The following is a 17,504-nucleotide window of genomic DNA, read 5'->3' on the forward strand; positions in this document are numbered from 1 at the left end:
GGGCAGGCAAGGCGCCACTCGGATGTTGTCTGCCCCACCTCCCCATTCACGTGCTTTCGTGTTAATTGATCCTGGCCCCACAATAGCTCAGGAAGTGCACCTTGCCTGGCACGAGAAACCAGGGTACCCAAGGCCTGCATATCGTACCTGATGAAGTGAGGAACACGAATTGAGCTCGCGCCAGCATCGACATCCGAGGACACACACATCTCTACCCGCGCTCTACTATTCAGAGCTCAAAATGACTTCGATCGACTTCACACACTACGAGCAGGTCTTTCAGCCTGATCTCGAATCGCCATATGCGCCAGACCTGGTACGCGAGATAGAGTCTTACCGCAAGGGCTTCGGTGGCGTGCTCTTCGTTGACAAAGTTCTCAGCGCGTTGGGTGTCACAAAAGGTAAGCGCGTACTGAGTATATTAAACTCAATCGGTAAATTTTCTAACATCGTGTGTACTCCAGCCAAATCCTATCCCCCAAGAGGTGACAATGCGCTCCGCGAGCTTCACCAGAAGGTCTGCCAGAGCAAGTCAGCGGCTCAACAAAAGTTATCCGTCTTGTACTATCTCCTCCTCGACTTTGACGATATACTCGGAGTGAGATCCCGTCTCGCCGAAGAGTTTGCGGAAAAGAGTGGCGTGCCGGGGAAGTATCAGATCTTCATGAAGGGTTTATGGCACATGGATCGGCAACAGTTCCCGGTATGACGATCCCACCTTGATATATGCGACGCACCTGATCCTGCATGAACGATATCACTGATATATGCCTTATTCTTTTATCTACAGGTCGCACTCGAGTACTTGGCGCACCCCTCGCTTGTTCCCGAATTCGCTGACGATATCATTACCATCCTGGTGCGGCATGCGCGCGACGATGACTTTTCCTGGGCTCTTGCCTACTACCAGACGGTCAACCCAGTCCTCAAGACTCCAGAGGCGTTGGAACTATACTTTATCGCCCTTGCGCGGACCAGCGTGACTGAAGCACTCCTCTACTCCCGAACACACCCAGAGTCCGCAAGGCGTCTTTTCTTCGAGCAACTCGTTGCATCTGTACATGACGGCCCCAGCAGCGCAGGCTTGGCAGGACCTGGAAGTAGGGAGCAAAGGGCCAGAACACTTGCCAGCCTCCCGCTCGACCGCGATGAGGAGAGATGGCTGGACGAATACCTTACAGGACCAGAGGGCCGACGGCTAAAGAACGGAAGGGACACTTGGGTGATGAGAAAGATTGCGACTAACCGCATGTCTGAGTTGGGCGACGATAACCTCCGCGCCCACTTGGCAGCATTTGGTCGGCCCAGCGCTTTCTGATTTGTATTCTTTCGAGGTCTTGAGGTCCTTTTGGCGATCAGTTGTATATATCACCTGTTGCAACCTTATTGACCCTGCTGCATAGCGACGGCGTTTGGCTCGGACGGTTCTATCGCCTTGAATAGGTTTTGCTTCTATTTCCTCTCCTTTTGCAATATGTTGCATCCCTTGTCAGTCTACACCGATGCTTACCATGTCCCGGGTATAAGTGTCCATCGCCGCAGTAAGTTGCATATTGAGAATACCGGAGAAAACAAGCCAATAAAAGGAAAAAGTGCTCCCCTACATTTGGCAGCAAGGACTCGACGAGTGCTTCTCTCATAGCTTTGAATCCGTGGAAATTGCTACGGTCTAATCGTATCAGTGATTCAGGGTCAGGGCCTGTGTTGTGACAGATTGGCCGGCAGCAGGTACCCGTTTGCTGATTTGACACGTTTTGTCGACCTAAATCATTTTTTTTTGTATAAAAAAGTGCCATTATGATGCATTGGCAAATCAGATGAGGACTTCTTGCCTTGGTGCCACCTAGTTGTAATGGTGAACTGTAGAGCCAGCTTGGTTACCGTTTCAAACGCGCACAAGAAGTGCCATTGCCTATTTGGGAAAGGGGTATCACGTGTCAAAAGCCATGGCTTCCAGACTCCATCGACCAGGCATAGGACCCACTGGGTGCGACATGACAGTAGCTCAACTCGATTTGGCGCAACAGCTTGCAACTGAAGCTCTGCCTATCGGACAGGTGAGAGATCCTTTGCTGACCACAGTCTACTGCGGCCATCCATTGTTGTCTTGGATCTCCATTTTGTTGTTCTAACTTTTTTTTTCTTCAAGGCTACACTGGTATTCTTTCATTTTGTCATATCCTCGGTGTACACCTTATAATTCACCCAGAGGGCTCTAGTCTCTTTGCTGCATGGCAGCTCCCCTCGTCCCCCATTAAACGCCCTCTATTCTTTCCATTATGGCGCCCGCAAAATACAAAGACAAGGACGCCGGCGTTCTTCTATCCTTCAATGGCGCTTGGATCAGCTGGACGCATACAGTGATTGCATACTGTTCGTACAATTCCCATCACCCCGCGCACTCTGGCGTGCTCGCGCAACTCTCGGCTGACTCGGAAGTTTCCCCCTGCAAACAGCCGCCTTCATATTCGCACTCATCGTGGGCCTATCATTACATTACCACAAGATCGTCCAAAATGAGTGGTACGGCTACCCTCAAGAATGGTTTCCTTCGGTGTCGGCGACCATCGGCGACAAGTATCCCGAGCGATCCGTTTTTATGCTCCTGATCGCCATCACATCCGGTACGAACAAATTTATACCATATACAGGGGATCTGGGTGACAGACTGCTAGTTTCCGACTAGATGAGGAAGGCTTTGGAGATATGGACCACAGTGTTGACCACGCAGCTACGCATAGGCCCTCGTTTTGCGCTCGTCGGCCTCTGGTATCTCCTCACACGCCGCAATGGCCAGGCGCTTCCTAAGTTCGTTGCCATTACTGGCGTTGTACGAACTCTGACGTGTGGTGGCTGGACCTACATCACCTCGACGGATGACCATGACTGGCACGACATCCTCATGATTTCGTACATCGTCGCTACGATCCCCTGGACGGCTGGTTGCATTGCCCTCAGCCCTCCCAACGCCAAGGCGATCAAGTACAGGAAGTACCTTTGCTCGGCTTTCTTTGGAACGCTAGTGCCGCTCATCTACTTTTTCATCCAGCACAAGGTCCACCGGGTTGCAGGAGGTGAGTTTGTCTTGCCTCTGCATTACAAAATGCTGCTCTCGCCTAGCAGAAGTCGCTAACCTTTCCCTAGCCTACACTATTTACGCCTTTTTTGAGTGGTCCCTGATCCTGTTTGACGTGGGTTTTGACGCTGTGACGGCTTTGGACTTTGACTCGTTTGAGCTCATCATCAAGGATGTACATGGTGCTAGCCAGGGGTACGTGAAATGGCTCCCTGCATAGTCTGGGGTGCTTTTTGGTGCAGTAATGGCGCAGAGAGTACCTTTCGACGCCTCAGATAAACAATCAAGCTTTGAAGGTCATGAGTCTAAACATGAATGTTATCTATAGTACCAACGTCTCTCCTCAGAAGGCTGCTGTTCTGGAGAAGGAGTAAGTTGTTCGCAAAATGCAGTGTAATTGGCGCCTATTTACGTGCTGACGTACCATCGCAGGAAGGAGAAGGCCACTGCCGGTCTCATGCATCAGAAGGTGACCCCATCGGGCATGCTTGATATTGCTGCTGATGTCTACCACGGCGTAAGTTGGTTTCTTTTGGCATGTCGACGCCGTACTGCAAATGGCCAAATGCTAACATGCACCAGTTTGTGTTCTGGTCAATTCTTACCAGCCTGGGGGTCACCATTTGGTGTAAGTGCTTCTTTCCCACCATGACTTGTACCAGGTAAGCCACTAACAAGCAAATAGACTTTCCCCTCTGGTATATGGGCATTTCCGGATACGAAGCCCTTGTCATGGTGTCGATTTCTCCGCTGTTGTTGGGTATCAGCCCCTTTAGGTGGTTGATCACTCGATTCCAGCGCTTCTTCCATCTCCTCTCTCTGACTGGACTTGTGGCATTTCTGATCAAGGATCCGATCCAGCGTCTATATGCCGTCGGGTTCGGTCTTGGGATGCAGTGTCTCGCCTGGGTCGCAACCTTGCACTCGGAATCTGTGCATGAGGGTCGCCTGGAGTTGCGCATCTTGTCCTGGGCCGTTGGTCTCATTCTTTCGAGCACGGTCAAGTTTGCCTGCCGTACACTCAACCCAATCTGGCCCATCATGCGGGCCGAGACTGGCGGCTGGAACTACACAGGTCTCTTCCTTGGCCTTATTGCCGCCTGGCGCTTCACTCGGAGGGGCCCTCTGAACCTGGACGGCGTCCAGATCAAGTCTGGCTCGTCGTTCCTTGCTGCTTGCAGCATCGGTGGTCTTTTCTTTGCCCTCCACTCGCTGTTGTCCGACACTAGCACGATGATTCTTTGGGTGTGGGACGGATACCCAATCCGCGGACCTACCTCCAACACCACTGCATTTTACACCATCTTCGCCATGACTGCAGGAGTCTTGATCGGTGCTTACAAGCCCGGCCTGGCTAGCCTGTGGACTTCTTACTTCATCGGCTGCGTTGGCGCTGGTATGGTAACGATATACCCTCACTGGAAGGGTTACTATGGAGCTCTTGCTCTGACAACCTACCTGATGGCTGTCGCCGTGCCTCTGCTGAGAGATGCGGCAAAACGCTCTCCTGGCCTGGTCTTTGGTCTCGGGTTCTTCATCTACAACTTCATGGTACTCTTCCACGTCTGGGTAGTTGCCTATGCATTCGTGCCCGGTGGCCCACTCGTGCGCGAGCACACTGACTGGGTCATGGCGTCGATGATGGTCCTGATCGGCTGCGGTGTGTTCAACTTGAACGCCGGCAAGGCCGCCAAGAAGTCCAAGGGTAAGAACGAGGCCCAGACATCGCGCAGCACGCTTCAGCACCGCAAGCACTACATCACGGTCCTTGGCGCTATCAACGTCGCGTTCCTGGTTGCCGCATACCTGCGCTTCCCGACCAACGACTACAAGCCGTACCACGCACCTGACAGGGTCATCACGGCAGGTATGTGGACCATCCACTTCGGACTTGACAATGACATGTGGAGTTCGGAGCGGCGAATGCGTGACCTCTTACGAGACGCCGAGCTCGATGTTATTGGCTTGGTCGAGTCAGACCAGCAGCGTATCATCATGGGCAACCGCGACTCGACCCAGTACCTCGCCGAGGATCTCGGCATGTACGTCGACTACGGCCCAGGGCCCAACAAGCACACCTGGGGCGCAGCGCTTCTCTCCAAGTTTCCCATTATCAACTCGACACATCACCTCCTTCCCAGTCCCGTGGGTGAACTGGCGCCGGCTATCCACGCGACGCTCGACGTGTATGGCACCATGGTGGACGTTTTCGTTTTCCACTCGGGTCAGGAGGAGGACCCAGAGGATCGTCGTCTGCAGTCTGAGTATATGCGCGAGCTGATGGGTTCGACCAACCGACCCTCGGTGCTTCTCAGCTACCTGGTTACACGGCCACTCGAGGGCAACTACAACACGTACGTCAGCGAGCAGTCGGGAATGCACGACGTGGACCCGACCGACTGGGACAGATGGTGCGAGTACATTCTGTTCAAGGGCCTCAAGCGCGTCGGCTATGCCCGCATCAGCCGCAGTACCATTACCGACACGGAGTTGCAGGTGGGCAAGTTTGTAGTGCCCGAGCCCGGTTCGGCCGAAGCCACGCGCGCTTGGGAGGTGGACGCGGAAGCGCGCAACAGCCGTGTCGAAGAATCCCAGGTGCCAGAGGGTTTGCGGTTCCCGGCGGTCTTCCGCGGCGAAGGCGTCAGGGGCCACCGGTACCACGTCTTTGACGAACCAAGGTATTTCAATTACTAAGAAGGCATCCGCTGTGGGATTTTTGAATTTGGTGTATGAGTAAGTACACCACGAACTTTCCTGCTAGTTCCACGCGGCTGGGTTCAGCCAGGTGCCGCTGTGCTCCACACATTGCCGAAAAAGCCGCGCGGTTTTGGTCCCGAGATGCAGGTCGGACCGGCAAGCAGCGGCCCCACTCGTTGTCTTTGTTCGCAATTTTTGTATACATCACCAAGGCGATATTTGTAATTTTTCTTCTCTTTTGTTAGTAGTAGATGCGGAAAAATCAAATCGGGTATGAAACTTGAAAATATTATTTCTCATTCTTTTTATGTTGAAATTTCCCGATTGATCATTTATATACACAAATCAGGCCGAATTTTTACGAACAGATCGCCTTGTGTCGAACCAAGAAAACCGACTCGGCTCACGGAATAACATCCGCTGCACCTTACTCAGCACGGAAAATGCACATTTGGCCGCTCAGTTGGGGCAGGCTGAGGTAATGAGAATTGGCATGTGGGGAAGTTGACTCTGCAGATTCTTGGCTTTTTTTTTTCTCGTCTCCTCTGGTAATGCCTTGGCCGCCATTGGGACACCAGCCTTGACCAGCCTAGCCCAAGCCAGGAAGCCATTGTGTGCACTGGTCATGTGGCCCGAAAACCCCAAACAAGAGTGACGACATTTTGTTCGGCTCCCTACGGTGCATGTTTTGCGGGGTTAGCCCTTGACAAGCTGCATGCGACTTTCCCGATATGCTTTATTTGCATTACCCAGCTCGGTTTGACGCGGCCCAAGGCATTGCCAATTGAGGGAATGCTCGGTGTTTTCTTCTGGGATCAGGTGAATTTACCTAGTACTTTTAGTGAGGAAAAGGCCGCGTCCAAGTTGTCAGAGGGGGAAACTGTGGAATGCATTTCGTGATTGACGTATTAAATCTTTTTTATGGTCTGGTCTGGGGTTTCGTATTTGTTTGAATCGAATCACAAATCTAACGCATACCCTTTCCCCTATACTTCTGATTCCTTTTCTACTTTTTGTGACCCCGACTATCTCCTCTCAACTCCTTTCTGTCTCCATCTTGGCTTGGGAATATTGATTATTCTCGGCAGTAGGGTCGTACGCATACAATCATTTGACAGCAGTGTGTCTTGTCAACAGGAACACCGCTGCTAACTCTCAACGTGCATTTCAGCATGGAGAACCTTTGTACCTGGCTCGGCCTTTTGGCAGGAGCCGTATTCCTCTACGTGAGTTGGCGCAACTGCTGAATTTACCCAAAGAATCCGAGGAAACTAACGAGATGGGTGCGTCTCGCAGACATCATGCCTGGTAGTGTACAGGTTATACTTTCACCCTCTGGCAAAATACCCAGGACCATTCCTGGCTAGGATATCAGATGTCTACCAGCTTTACCATGCCTGGAGAGGAGACCGCCATCTTGAATTTTGGCGCATGCACCAAAAATACGGTATGTTGTGGTTCGCAGCAGTGTAACAGCTCCGTCGGGACTCATCTGGGGTTTTACAACATGACGGATCGACGGATCTAGTTGAGGTGGCACGCGGCTCACACGCTTTCCGTGCGTCTTCACAGGCAAGGTAGTTCGATTCGGGCCCAACTGCATCTCGGTCAACAGTGCCACGGCCCTCAAGGACGTCTACGGCTTCCGCGCCAATGTCCGCAAGGCCGAGTTCTACGACGCCTTTGTGCACCCGGCGCCCAACACGCACAACGCGCGCGACCGCGACCTTCACGCCCGCAAGCGCCGCGTCCTGTCGCACGCCTTCTCGGACAATGCCATCAAGCAGATGGAGCGCTACATCCTGGCCAACGAGCGCACCTTTTGCGCCGAGATTGGCCGCGGCGCCTCCCCCGACAGCAAGGGCTGGAGCACCCCTAAGAACATGTCGGACTGGTGCAACTACCTCGCCATGGACATCCTCGGTGACCTTGCTTTCGGAAAGGCCTTCCACATGCTTGAGAGCGAGGATAACCGCTACGCTTTGGACATGGTTGGTGCTGCGGCGCAGAGGCATTTAATTGTAAGCTTGGCCTAAAGTGTCTTGTAGTGGGGTGCGGGAGACAGAGATTTAGTGAGGCTAACATGGAAACAGTGCGGAACCATGCCTATCATCGACAAGCTCAGCCTCGACAAGGTTCTGTTCCCCAAGATCGCAGCCGGTCGTGCCAAGTACATGAAATACAGCCGCGCACAACTTACCGAGCGCACCAAGCTTGGCGACGAGACGGACCGCCGTGACTTCTTCTACCACCTGCTGCGCGCTCGCGACCCCGAGACCGGCCAGGGTTTCAGCACTCCCGAGCTCTGGGGAGAGTCCAACCTGCTGTAAGTTTAGCCGACCTTTGTCGTGTCCAAGTCTGCATCCAATAGCAACGTGCTAATCTGGCGCCATCTCGAAACTAGTATCATCGCCGGTTCCGACACCACCTCCACCGCCATGGCCGCCACTCTCTTCTACCTCTGCCGCAACCCCGCCGCTCTCGCTCGCGTGACCGAGGAGGTCCGTACCGCCTTCTCCAGCGTCGAGGACATCAAACAGGGTCCCCAGCTCAACGGACTGACCTACCTGCGCGCCTGCATCGACGAGGCCATGCGTCTGTCCCCATCGGTCGGCGGTATCCTGCCTCGCGAGGTCCTGGCCGGCGGCATCACGGTCGATGGCGAAACGCTGCCCGAGGGTACCGTCGTCGGCACTCCGCACTACGCCATCCACCACAACGAGGACTACTACCCCGACCCGTTTGCGTATGCGCCCGAGCGCTGGATCGCCGGCTCCGTCCTCAAGTCGGGCCGCACCGTTGGCGAGGCCGACATCCAGGCCGCTCAGAGCGCCTTCTGCCCCTTTAGCGTCGGGCCCAGGGGCTGTATCGGCAAGGGTCTGGCGTATGTCGAGATGTCGACCACCCTGGCTAGGACTCTGTTCACGTACGACATGCGCAAGGCCGTCGGGGTCGAGGACCCGTCCGAGGGAGGCAAGCCCGGTGCCGAGTGGGGAAGGCACAGGGAATCTGAGTTCCAGCTCGTCGATACTTTTACCAGTCTGAAGGAGGGTCCTATTTGCGAGTTTAGGGAGAGGGATCTGTCAGCGTAAAAAAGGTGGGGTTGGGTTTTGAAGAGACTGTTTTCTGGGGTTTGCATGAACGTACTACGTATATAGTTAAACTCTGTTAGGGAGTGCTGATCGAAAGAAATTCCCCCAGGCAGGAAGGGTATTTTGTCATGCTGTTGTCGATCTTTCACTTGTTGATGGGCACCTGGCCGCATATGAACTCTTGGCAACCAGATGGAGTTTATTTTTACGATCACGTCTTGTGATGCAATGACATATTGGAATGTAACAAGCATGTGAAGAGAGAGAGAAAAAAAAAAAAAAAAGAGAAAAAAAGTGGCAAGAAATCAGATAATGTAAACAAAACATCCGACTCGAACATATTGCCAAGGCTTCGTTACCAATGTCTCACGGGCCCTTCCGAGCCAATGTTCTTTCCACTCGGTTGAGCTGGCGGGTAGACTTTGTCATCGAAATCTGGATCGAGACTAGGTCTACGAAGCAGTAACAGAACAAACCGCATAGACCAGATCATGACGAGTAAAAAATTCTCTTACATCATAGTCCCCAGGACCACCTCGGAGATTGTCTGTAGAAGGCAGGTGTTAAGCCTTTTGACTATTTGCATCATGCGACAAGACCAAAAAAGAAAAAAACCTGTTGGAGGATGGTTTCGCCAAGATGAAGCAAAGTTGAATAATTTAGACACGAAAATGGGGGGCCCGCTGTCATTCATTAGTGACAATGTGACAATTAGCAGAGCCCACATATGGGGGTTATGGGCGCATATAAATCGGTCTAATTCGGTCAAAAGGTAAACCGTAAAACCGAGGGTCGCGACGTAAACGTGCATCAAAGAAAAATAGCAAGTATTAGTTTCAGATATGGAGAAAACACGCAGGCTCAAAAAAAGAAAGGCTCATTTCGTTCGCGTAACACGTAAAGCGGGGGCATAATCAGAATAGAAAGCCTCGTGACGACATTTGTACGAAGTATTTGTAAGTATTTGTTACTTGTGTGGTGACATTTATCGTTTATTTTGGTGCTTGGGGCATTGATTGCCCCCCAAAATTGGAGAACAAGACTCGTGAAGCGACCCCCAAAGTGATCAAACCATCAAAGTGACGAAGTGAGAATGTGATTCCACTAATCACCAGACCCCAGATGTGGAGGTTATAGCGGGAGACCATGTCGAATTACGACAATGAAGCCGAGGGAACAACGGGGAACGGACTCTGGGGGCGAGTTAACCGAACCCCATTCCCATCTCCCATCCCCAGGCTGTCAGTGTCAGTGAGCTTTCAATTCGTCAATCATGGTGTGGGGTTTTAAGAGTTGCGGTGCGGTGCGTGCGGGGAGGAATCTTGATTTTTTGCGCATGGGGTGCCTGGTTTTTTATGTCTTAGTGCCGGCAGAAGCAGAATAATTCGGTAGAGAAAAGAAGAAAGACACCCTCCCGAGCCGAACCAATGAGGAGCTGTCATCTCAAGTATTCGGGCCAAGATGGGACGAACACATGCAAACACTGGACGATGGGGGAGTCGGAGCCGATCCAGGAACCGTCGCCATTTACTCCTCTCCCTCCTCCACTTTGACCTGCGTACCTGTCTGGCATGCTGCGGAGGTGGGCCGTTCTTTGGTTTCTTTTCCTGGAGCGGCGAAATAAACATGTCAAGGGTGGATGTGCGACTTGGGTTTAGACCTAGTCAATGGGCTGTGCTTGTAGCATCGCGAGTCGCGTGAGTAAAAGGTTAAGGTACCTCCTGAATGTACCGATGTACCGGTAGCAAATGTCACTTACACGTGGACATGGTAACTGTCATGATGGGGATATAAGAGCCGCACTCTCCCCAGTGTGCATGAGGAGATTTTTTGGAGATGGCATGCCGTCGAGGATCACCTTCGATTGTTAGCATCCCAACGGACTTTGCAGCCTGCATCATATTGGTCGACAATAGCTTGCAAGGCAGTCTCTCTTTAATAATACAAAGCCCCGAAACATCAAAATGGTCAGACTCGGCTACCTTCTCGCCTTAGTTGGCGTTGCCTCTGCCGCGCCGGCTTCTGAGCCCGTCTCCGTCAAGCCTCGCCAGGCGGCCTGGCCCAACACGCCCTTCCACGTGGATGGCCGCTGGACCAAGGATGCCTCGAACAACACCGTCACCTTTGCCGGCATCAACTGGCCCGGTCACGGCGAGGTTATGATCCCCGAGGGTCTGCAGTACCAGAGCATCGAGTTTATCGCCTCCAAGATCAAGAGCATCGGCATGAACGCTGTCCGCTTGACATTTGCTATCGAAATGGTTGATCAGATCTACGACAATGGCGGAACTGACATCCCCCTCGACAAGGCCTTTACCCAGGGTCTTGGTCAGGATAACGGCACCAAAATTCTGAACCAGTTCCTCGCCAAAAACCCTCAATTCACAGCCAAGTCAACTCGTCTTCAAGTAAGTCGCCTTTTTTGTTTTCGGACATCTTTGCTCCCCCCAACAAGAGTCATCGTTCCTAACACAACCTGCTTTGCACTCAACAGGTCTACGATGCCGTGGCAGCCGAGTTGGCCCGCCAGCAGATCCACATCGTGCTGGACAACCACATTTCGACCGGCAAGTGGTGCTGCGGTGCCGACGACGGCAACGCATTCTGGGGCGACACCCAGTTCAGCGCCGACCTCTGGGTCCGCGGCCTCGAATACATGGCCAAGCACGGCAAGAAGTGGCAGGCGCTGACCTCCATGTCGCTGCGCAACGAGCCGCGCACGCCCGCCGCAGGCAGCCCCGCCTTGAACAACTACAACTGGCAGTCGTGGTACGAGTACATGAAGCGCGGCGCCAACGCCGTGCACGCCGCAAACGCTGACGTGCTCGTCTTCCTGTCTGGTCTCAACTACGACACGTACATGACCCCCGTCGTCAGGGGAGAGGCCCTCACGCCCGGCACCGGCAAGTTCTCCTTTGACGACTTCCCCAACTGGGGTCGCGACAAGCTCGTCGTCGAGCTCCACAACTACGAGAACAGCCAGGGCGACTGCACCAACCTGCAGAACAACCTCTACAACAACGGTTTCCAGGCCCTCACCGACCCCAGCGTGACCACCTTCCCCGTCATGCTGACCGAGTATGGCTTCAACATGATGGACAACAGCTGGCAGAGCGTCTACGCCACCTGCATCGCTCAATACATGCCCGCGCAGAAGGCCAGCTTCTTCATCTGGGTCGTGGCCGGCAGCTACTACACCAGACAGGGTACCCAGGACTTTGAGGAGAGCTGGGGCGTCCTGAACCACGACTGGTCCGACTGGAGGAACCCTACCTACGTGGAGCAGCAGCTCGTTCCACAGATTAAGGCTACTCTTGCATGAGTCAAATCCGGCTAGAAGCCCAGTGATCGGGAGCTTGAAGTTCTCCAGCGTTGTTATTTCCTTGTTTAATGTTAGCCTGTTTTAGGAATTTATGAATACGAGTTTATCTGATGCCATCCATGACTTTCTCATCTTGCGTCCACATCCTGGATCAGCGGCTATAGCAGGCCACTACTATTCTTTTTTGGCGGCTGGGATTCCCCGGACGATCATGACACTTGACAGCCAGGGATTTGGCTCTCAGTCTTCCCACTACTCCGTAAACAATGTTGTGTCCTTACATAGTACGGCCAGATGAACAAATAAAAACAGCCGAACAGACACTGGTGCGGCATGGGTAATGGGTCTTTGGCACACTTGGTCTACTTTTATGCAGATCAGTAGCTCAAGTTCCGGAGATCATGTCGCGCTGTGACAACAGCCCCAGTAGACTGCGTTACATGAGATTGCACCTGTATTTTTGATGCCAACTTATCGGGTCGATTTTGCCGATGGCCCCCAAATATTCTTGGGATTGGAAAATCCTATTCCTGTACCGGTCGCGCAATTTCTTTTTTTAATGCTTGCTTTCGTACGGGAGAAATAATAATAATAATAATAATAATAATAATAATAATAATAGTAATAATAATAATAATAGTAATAATAATAATAATAATAATAATAATAATAATAATAATAATAATAATAATAATAATAATAATAATAATAATAATAATAATAATAATAATAATAATAATAATAATAATAATAATAATAATAATAATAATAATAATAATAATAATAATAATAATAATAATAATAATAATAATAATAATAATAATTTTAGAAAGGACCTTGACGACGATATCTTCCTTTCAAGTTGAGTGGCGGAAGCACTTGGTACTGATGACTTGATATAACAGCAATCGTTGAATAGAGTCGTCTATACGCCGTCAAACTCGGCCGGATTTAGTCTGTGAATTTGACCAAACCCTTTCGAAATCCTTTCGAAATGCCATTCGCATGCGTAAATTTGGCTTAGTGGGAAAATTCACAGCACTGACTAAGGTAGTTGCTGCGCGCATTTGATCGCTCGATGATCATTGCCGGGTTCGTTTGGATCGTAGATATATTTCCTCAAGTGACAAGCTTTAAACAAGTTCAAACGTGAACTTGTTTCATATTCGCCATGCTACCTCAAAATTTTGGCCCCCATGCGGGGTAAAACATGAGTGGACATGTCGCTCTATATAATCCGCTTTTGGTCTTTGGGCAGTGCCATCGTAGTGGCTATGTTGAAGGTTTTGCTAAGCCTCATTTCATCAGCTCACGAACCAAAACTTATCGGCAATTGAACTTGAGCACCTTTTGGCCTCCGTAATCCATGACAGAAGATTAGTGGTATATTGTGCAAGTCTAGTTCTGTTGCCAGGGAACTTGATAAGTAAAGACCTGTGCGACAATGGAGAAGCATGTGAAAGAAAATTATTTTATTTCAGGTGTGAGTTTTTCTCTTTGTTCGCAGTACCGTGGAACAGGCGATTATGAATACCGCCTGAGTGATTGGCAGGCCCTTGGAAATTTGAAGTTTCGTAGTAAACTCATTTGTGTAAACACAGCCTGTGAAAAGTTTATTCGTAGATCGTAAACAATCATATGAGTGGAGAGGTAGTCGAACTGAGCAAGTGCACTAAGGTAGTGGGGCGCACACCGATTAGTCATCTATCAAGCCTTATCTGCAGGGAAAGTGGGCCATTGAGGTCCCTGAGCTTTGACAGCTTCAATGGAGAGCGCCATCCAAAAACAGCATCCCCGACCGCGACGCGGCACAATTTCCACTGCAAAAGATCACTTTCTCACCGTCCCCGCACACATCCGAGCCACAAAGACCGACACAATCAACATGCGACAAACACTATAACGGTTCAATCCTGAAAATCAGCAGCATCATGACCCTGTGCAAATTCTTTCAGCAGGGATACTGCAAAAACGGCAGTAAGTAGCAAACACGCTCTTCCTGGCGCCACATCCTCTCTTGCGCCTGCGCATTTCTTTGTTGTCTCGCAATGCGGGATCGGCCAGTGCGCAATCAATCGGCGCAACAACAAATCAGGACCCAGGCTTACGATACAGCTCAGATAACTGCAGGTTTGAGCACCCAAATGCAAACAGCAATCGTTTCTCCGCCTTTGGCGGCGGCGGCGGCGCATCAAATAACCGCAACACCAAAGGTACGAATAATACATCGAAGGCAGCTTGGTTTACTGTATTTGCGGCTGGGAGCTTACAGCCATGACATCAAACAGAGCTACCATTCAACCTGAGCAAAGAAACGATACAGTTAGACCTGACTACAGAGAAGCCTCAATGGATTCTGTCGTCTTACGGACCCGGCCGGGACGCGCCAGAGCAGCTGTTTGGCGGCTTTCCCCGCGAACAAAGCTTTGAGGAGGTCCGCCTGGTATACGAGGAGGGTGTCCTGATGGGAAATCCCCAGGGCGCGGTATGTATGCCCCGAAGCTGCTGACTGCGAACCTTGGATGTCGCGCTGGTGGCTGACTTGGGTCACCTGCAAACAGCTTAGCCAGATCGAGGGCATCTACCGAGATGCCGACAACCAGATTCAGAACGCGCTCCAAAACCTAGACGGCGCGGTTGAATACATAATAAGCGCCCAAAACAAGAATCCCAATAGGCTATCAGTCGTGCAAAACAACACCAATGGCACATTTGCTGTTGGCAGACAGCAGCAAACAAATAACCCATTCGGAGCACCCAAACCTTTCGGAGCTGCGGCCGGAGGCACACCGGGGGGTTTTGGACAGCCATCGGCAGCTTCGACCGGGGGCTTTGGTCAGCCATCAACGCTTGGTCAGACTCCGAGCCCTTTTGGAGCACCTGCTTTTGGGCAACCTGCGAAGCCTGCAGGAGGCTTTGGTCAGCCTTCTACCCTTGGCAGCGGCCAGGGCGCCTTCGGACAACCTTCGGCTTTGGGAGGGACGCCCAGCGCGTTCGGGCAGCCTTCAACACTGGGAGGGACCCCGAGCGCCTTTGGTCAAGCATCTGCCTTGGGACAAAAGCCTAGTCCGTTCGGCACGCCAGCGTTTGGGCAAGCCTCGCAACCGTCTGCTGCTGCCCCTTCTGGATTTGGTCAGCCGTCGGCCGCTGCCGCGCCGGCGTTTGGACAACCGTCACAGCCTGCACCTGCATTCGGGTCGGCAACGCCTATGGGTGGCAACTCTGGATTCGGCCAACCGTCGACCCTTGGACAGAAACCAAATCCATTCGGCGCACCGTCGACCACAAACGGGAACGCATTTGGGGCGGGCAACACAGGCCCAAGCCCGTTCGGACAAACCAACAATGCAAGTCCGTTTGCCCAGGCAGCCTCGACCAACTCGGCACCGAATGCTTTCGGTCAGCCCTCCAAACTAAACTCTGGTTTTGGCCAGGCCTCAGCTTCACCCTTTGGCCAGGCCCCTTCGGCTGGACCTTTTGGAGCCCCACCAGCGCAGCCCTCCTCCGCTCCTGAACAGTCGATGGACATGTCTGGACCGCCGGCAACACCAGCAGCAACTTCAGCGCCTTTTGCTCAGCCACCTGCCGCTGCAAACAACAATCCCTTTGGACAGCCTTCGCAGCCAGCATCCAATCCATTTGGACAAGCGCCTGCCGCCAGCAACCCTTTTGGTGCTGCACAACCCGCCGCGGCAAGTGCGCCAGACGGGCCATCACCCTATGCTCCCGGAGCTACGCGTCAGCATCCTGCCGCGTCGTCATATATTACCAAAAATCCAAATGGAACTTTGAACACGTTCAAAGGCAAGAGCGTGTCTTATGAGACCCCGAAGGCGGGAGCCGCCGAGACAGCGCCATTCCCAGCAATCCGGAACTTTGATGGCAGTGTGACGCGGATATGGAACCCCAATGGACCGCCCACGTACTACAGCGATACTGAGGCCGCACCCGAGGCGTACGATGCCGCCACAAGAGCTGCGTGGGAGCCATTTATCAACACGGGACGTTTCCAGAACGCGACGATCCCGGAAGTGCCGCCGCTTAGGGAATGGTGTACTTGGGATTTTTAGACGTTTGAGAAGGTCTTGTCTGACGACTAAACGATGTAATTGTCTTGATCTCTTGGGAAAACAACCTCTGTACATATCACAGGTGATTTGAACCGGCGTTCGGATTGTAGAATGAAAAGCAAACGACTAATAGTCGAATGAAATGGATTAGCCTTGGGTTTATTGTTTTATTGTTATGGGCGGAGTCAGGGGAAATATTTGCCAAGGTGGATGAATGCAAAATTATCCCCCTTATATATCGAATTGGACTTGGGTCAGAACCCCTCTATCGGCTTTCTGATTTCCAGATGCTATAGTCATGTCACAAGCTGCAACTTCAGGCACAAGATTTTGTCGTCAATGTCGTAAATTTGATTGTGGACAAGGTTGTCGGTAGCTACTCTAGACGCTCCATCATACCCATCAAGGTCGTGATCATTCCCAGAACACTTTTTTCAACTGTCCCAGAGTGATCATCATTAACCCGGTCGAGTCGGTAAAATCATATGCAGCGTTAATCCTCCCCCAATCCTTCAAACGCCCTCACGACACATTCCGTCAAAAAATGGTGTCAAAGCCACGCACGGCGCGCATTTAAGCGGCAATGGTGACCTCAACCTCGACGCCGGCCTCGATGTTGACGATGATCTGCTTGACGATCTCGGTAGGGGCGTTGAGGTCGATGAGGCGCTTGTGGATGCGCATCTCGTAGCAGTCCCAGGTCTTGGAACCCTCACCGCAAGGGGTCTTGCGGGTGGTGATCTTGAGGGTCTTGGTGGGCAGGCGGACGGGGCCCTTGACGCGCAGGTCCTTGGACTTGGCGCGCTCGATGAGCTCGGTGCAGACCTTCTCGAGGGACTGGACCTTGCGCGAGGTCAGGGTGATGCGGATCTTGTGAGTCTTCTGTTGCGAGGGGCAAGAATCCGTAGCTTGTTAGCATGCTATTCCATTCGAACAAACTGAGGGGTTGATCGTCAAAATACGTACGGGGGCCTCGCCGCCGAAGTCCTTGTCCTTGTTGTACGACATTTTGATTTGATTTTTTGTTGTTTTTGACTGGTTTCCCACGACTCGGACTGTTGGTCTCGGCAAAGTGATGGGTTGTTTGGTTTGGATGGAGAGGGGGAAGAGTTATGCTTCGCGATGCGGTTGCGGGCGGCGACGACGATAATGTGCGTAGAACTTTTTGAGTGGGTCATGGTAGGGCACTGGAAGGAAGCCGCGCTAGTCCCCTTTAGGCACCATCTCCACTGTGGTTTTCTTGAGGG

General features: G+C 52.1%; 7 protein-coding genes across 7 annotated transcripts; 6 read left to right on the forward strand and 1 right to left on the reverse strand.

Moving 5' to 3' along the window:
• Positions 1–128: 128 nt before the first annotated feature.
• MGG_03377 (uncharacterized protein) lies at positions 129–1,602 on the forward strand. The gene is made up of 3 exons (XM_003716520.1): positions 129–401; positions 465–703; positions 791–1,602. The coding sequence occupies exons 1-3, from the start codon at positions 242–244 to the stop codon at positions 1,316–1,318; spliced, it is 927 nt and encodes a 308-aa protein (XP_003716568.1). The 5' UTR covers positions 129–241; the 3' UTR covers positions 1,319–1,602.
• A 407-nt stretch (positions 1,603–2,009) lies between these two features.
• On the forward strand, positions 2,010–6,135 carry MGG_03376 (calcofluor white hypersensitive protein). Its single transcript, XM_003716521.1, has 8 exons — positions 2,010–2,373; positions 2,457–2,624; positions 2,742–3,074; positions 3,145–3,271; positions 3,405–3,446; positions 3,509–3,593; positions 3,659–3,704; positions 3,762–6,135. Exons 1-8 carry the CDS (start codon positions 2,280–2,282, stop codon positions 5,768–5,770), a joined length of 2,904 nt encoding a protein of 967 aa, XP_003716569.1. The 5' UTR covers positions 2,010–2,279; the 3' UTR covers positions 5,771–6,135.
• Positions 6,136–6,670: 535 nt separating this feature from the next.
• MGG_03375 (isotrichodermin C-15 hydroxylase) lies at positions 6,671–9,257 on the forward strand. Its single transcript, XM_003716522.1, has 5 exons — positions 6,671–6,999; positions 7,070–7,220; positions 7,346–7,794; positions 7,867–8,099; positions 8,178–9,257. Exons 1-5 carry the CDS (start codon positions 6,946–6,948, stop codon positions 8,863–8,865), a joined length of 1,575 nt encoding a protein of 524 aa, XP_003716570.1. The 5' UTR covers positions 6,671–6,945; the 3' UTR covers positions 8,866–9,257.
• Positions 9,258–10,716: 1,459 nt separating this feature from the next.
• On the forward strand, positions 10,717–12,303 carry MGG_03374 (beta-1,6-galactanase). The gene is made up of 2 exons (XM_003716523.1): positions 10,717–11,273; positions 11,360–12,303. The coding sequence occupies exons 1-2, from the start codon at positions 10,830–10,832 to the stop codon at positions 12,185–12,187; spliced, it is 1,272 nt and encodes a 423-aa protein (XP_003716571.1). The 5' UTR covers positions 10,717–10,829; the 3' UTR covers positions 12,188–12,303.
• A 285-nt stretch (positions 12,304–12,588) lies between these two features.
• Positions 12,589–13,084, forward strand: MGG_17101 (uncharacterized protein; the record flags this gene model as incomplete). Its single annotated transcript, XM_003716524.1, has 2 exons — positions 12,589–12,613; positions 12,810–13,084. The coding sequence occupies 2 exons, from the start codon at positions 12,589–12,591 to the stop codon at positions 13,082–13,084; spliced, it is 300 nt and encodes a 99-aa protein (XP_003716572.1).
• A 904-nt stretch (positions 13,085–13,988) lies between these two features.
• MGG_03373 (CCCH zinc finger domain-containing protein) lies at positions 13,989–16,579 on the forward strand. Its single transcript, XM_003716525.1, has 4 exons — positions 13,989–14,164; positions 14,308–14,400; positions 14,476–14,672; positions 14,749–16,579. Exons 1-4 carry the CDS (start codon positions 14,119–14,121, stop codon positions 16,255–16,257), a joined length of 1,845 nt encoding a protein of 614 aa, XP_003716573.1. The 5' UTR covers positions 13,989–14,118; the 3' UTR covers positions 16,258–16,579.
• Positions 16,580–16,830: 251 nt separating this feature from the next.
• Positions 16,831–17,265, reverse strand: MGG_03372 (40S ribosomal protein S20; the record flags this gene model as incomplete). The annotated part of the gene is made up of 2 exons (XM_003716526.1): positions 16,831–17,139; positions 17,224–17,265. 2 exons carry the CDS (start codon positions 17,263–17,265, stop codon positions 16,831–16,833), a joined length of 351 nt encoding a protein of 116 aa, XP_003716574.1.
• Positions 17,266–17,504: the final 239 nt, after the last annotated feature.

Source organism: Pyricularia oryzae, chromosome 4 (assembly GCF_000002495.2).
Source record: "Pyricularia oryzae 70-15 chromosome 4, whole genome shotgun sequence".
Taxonomy (NCBI): domain Eukaryota; kingdom Fungi; phylum Ascomycota; class Sordariomycetes; order Magnaporthales; family Pyriculariaceae; genus Pyricularia; species Pyricularia oryzae.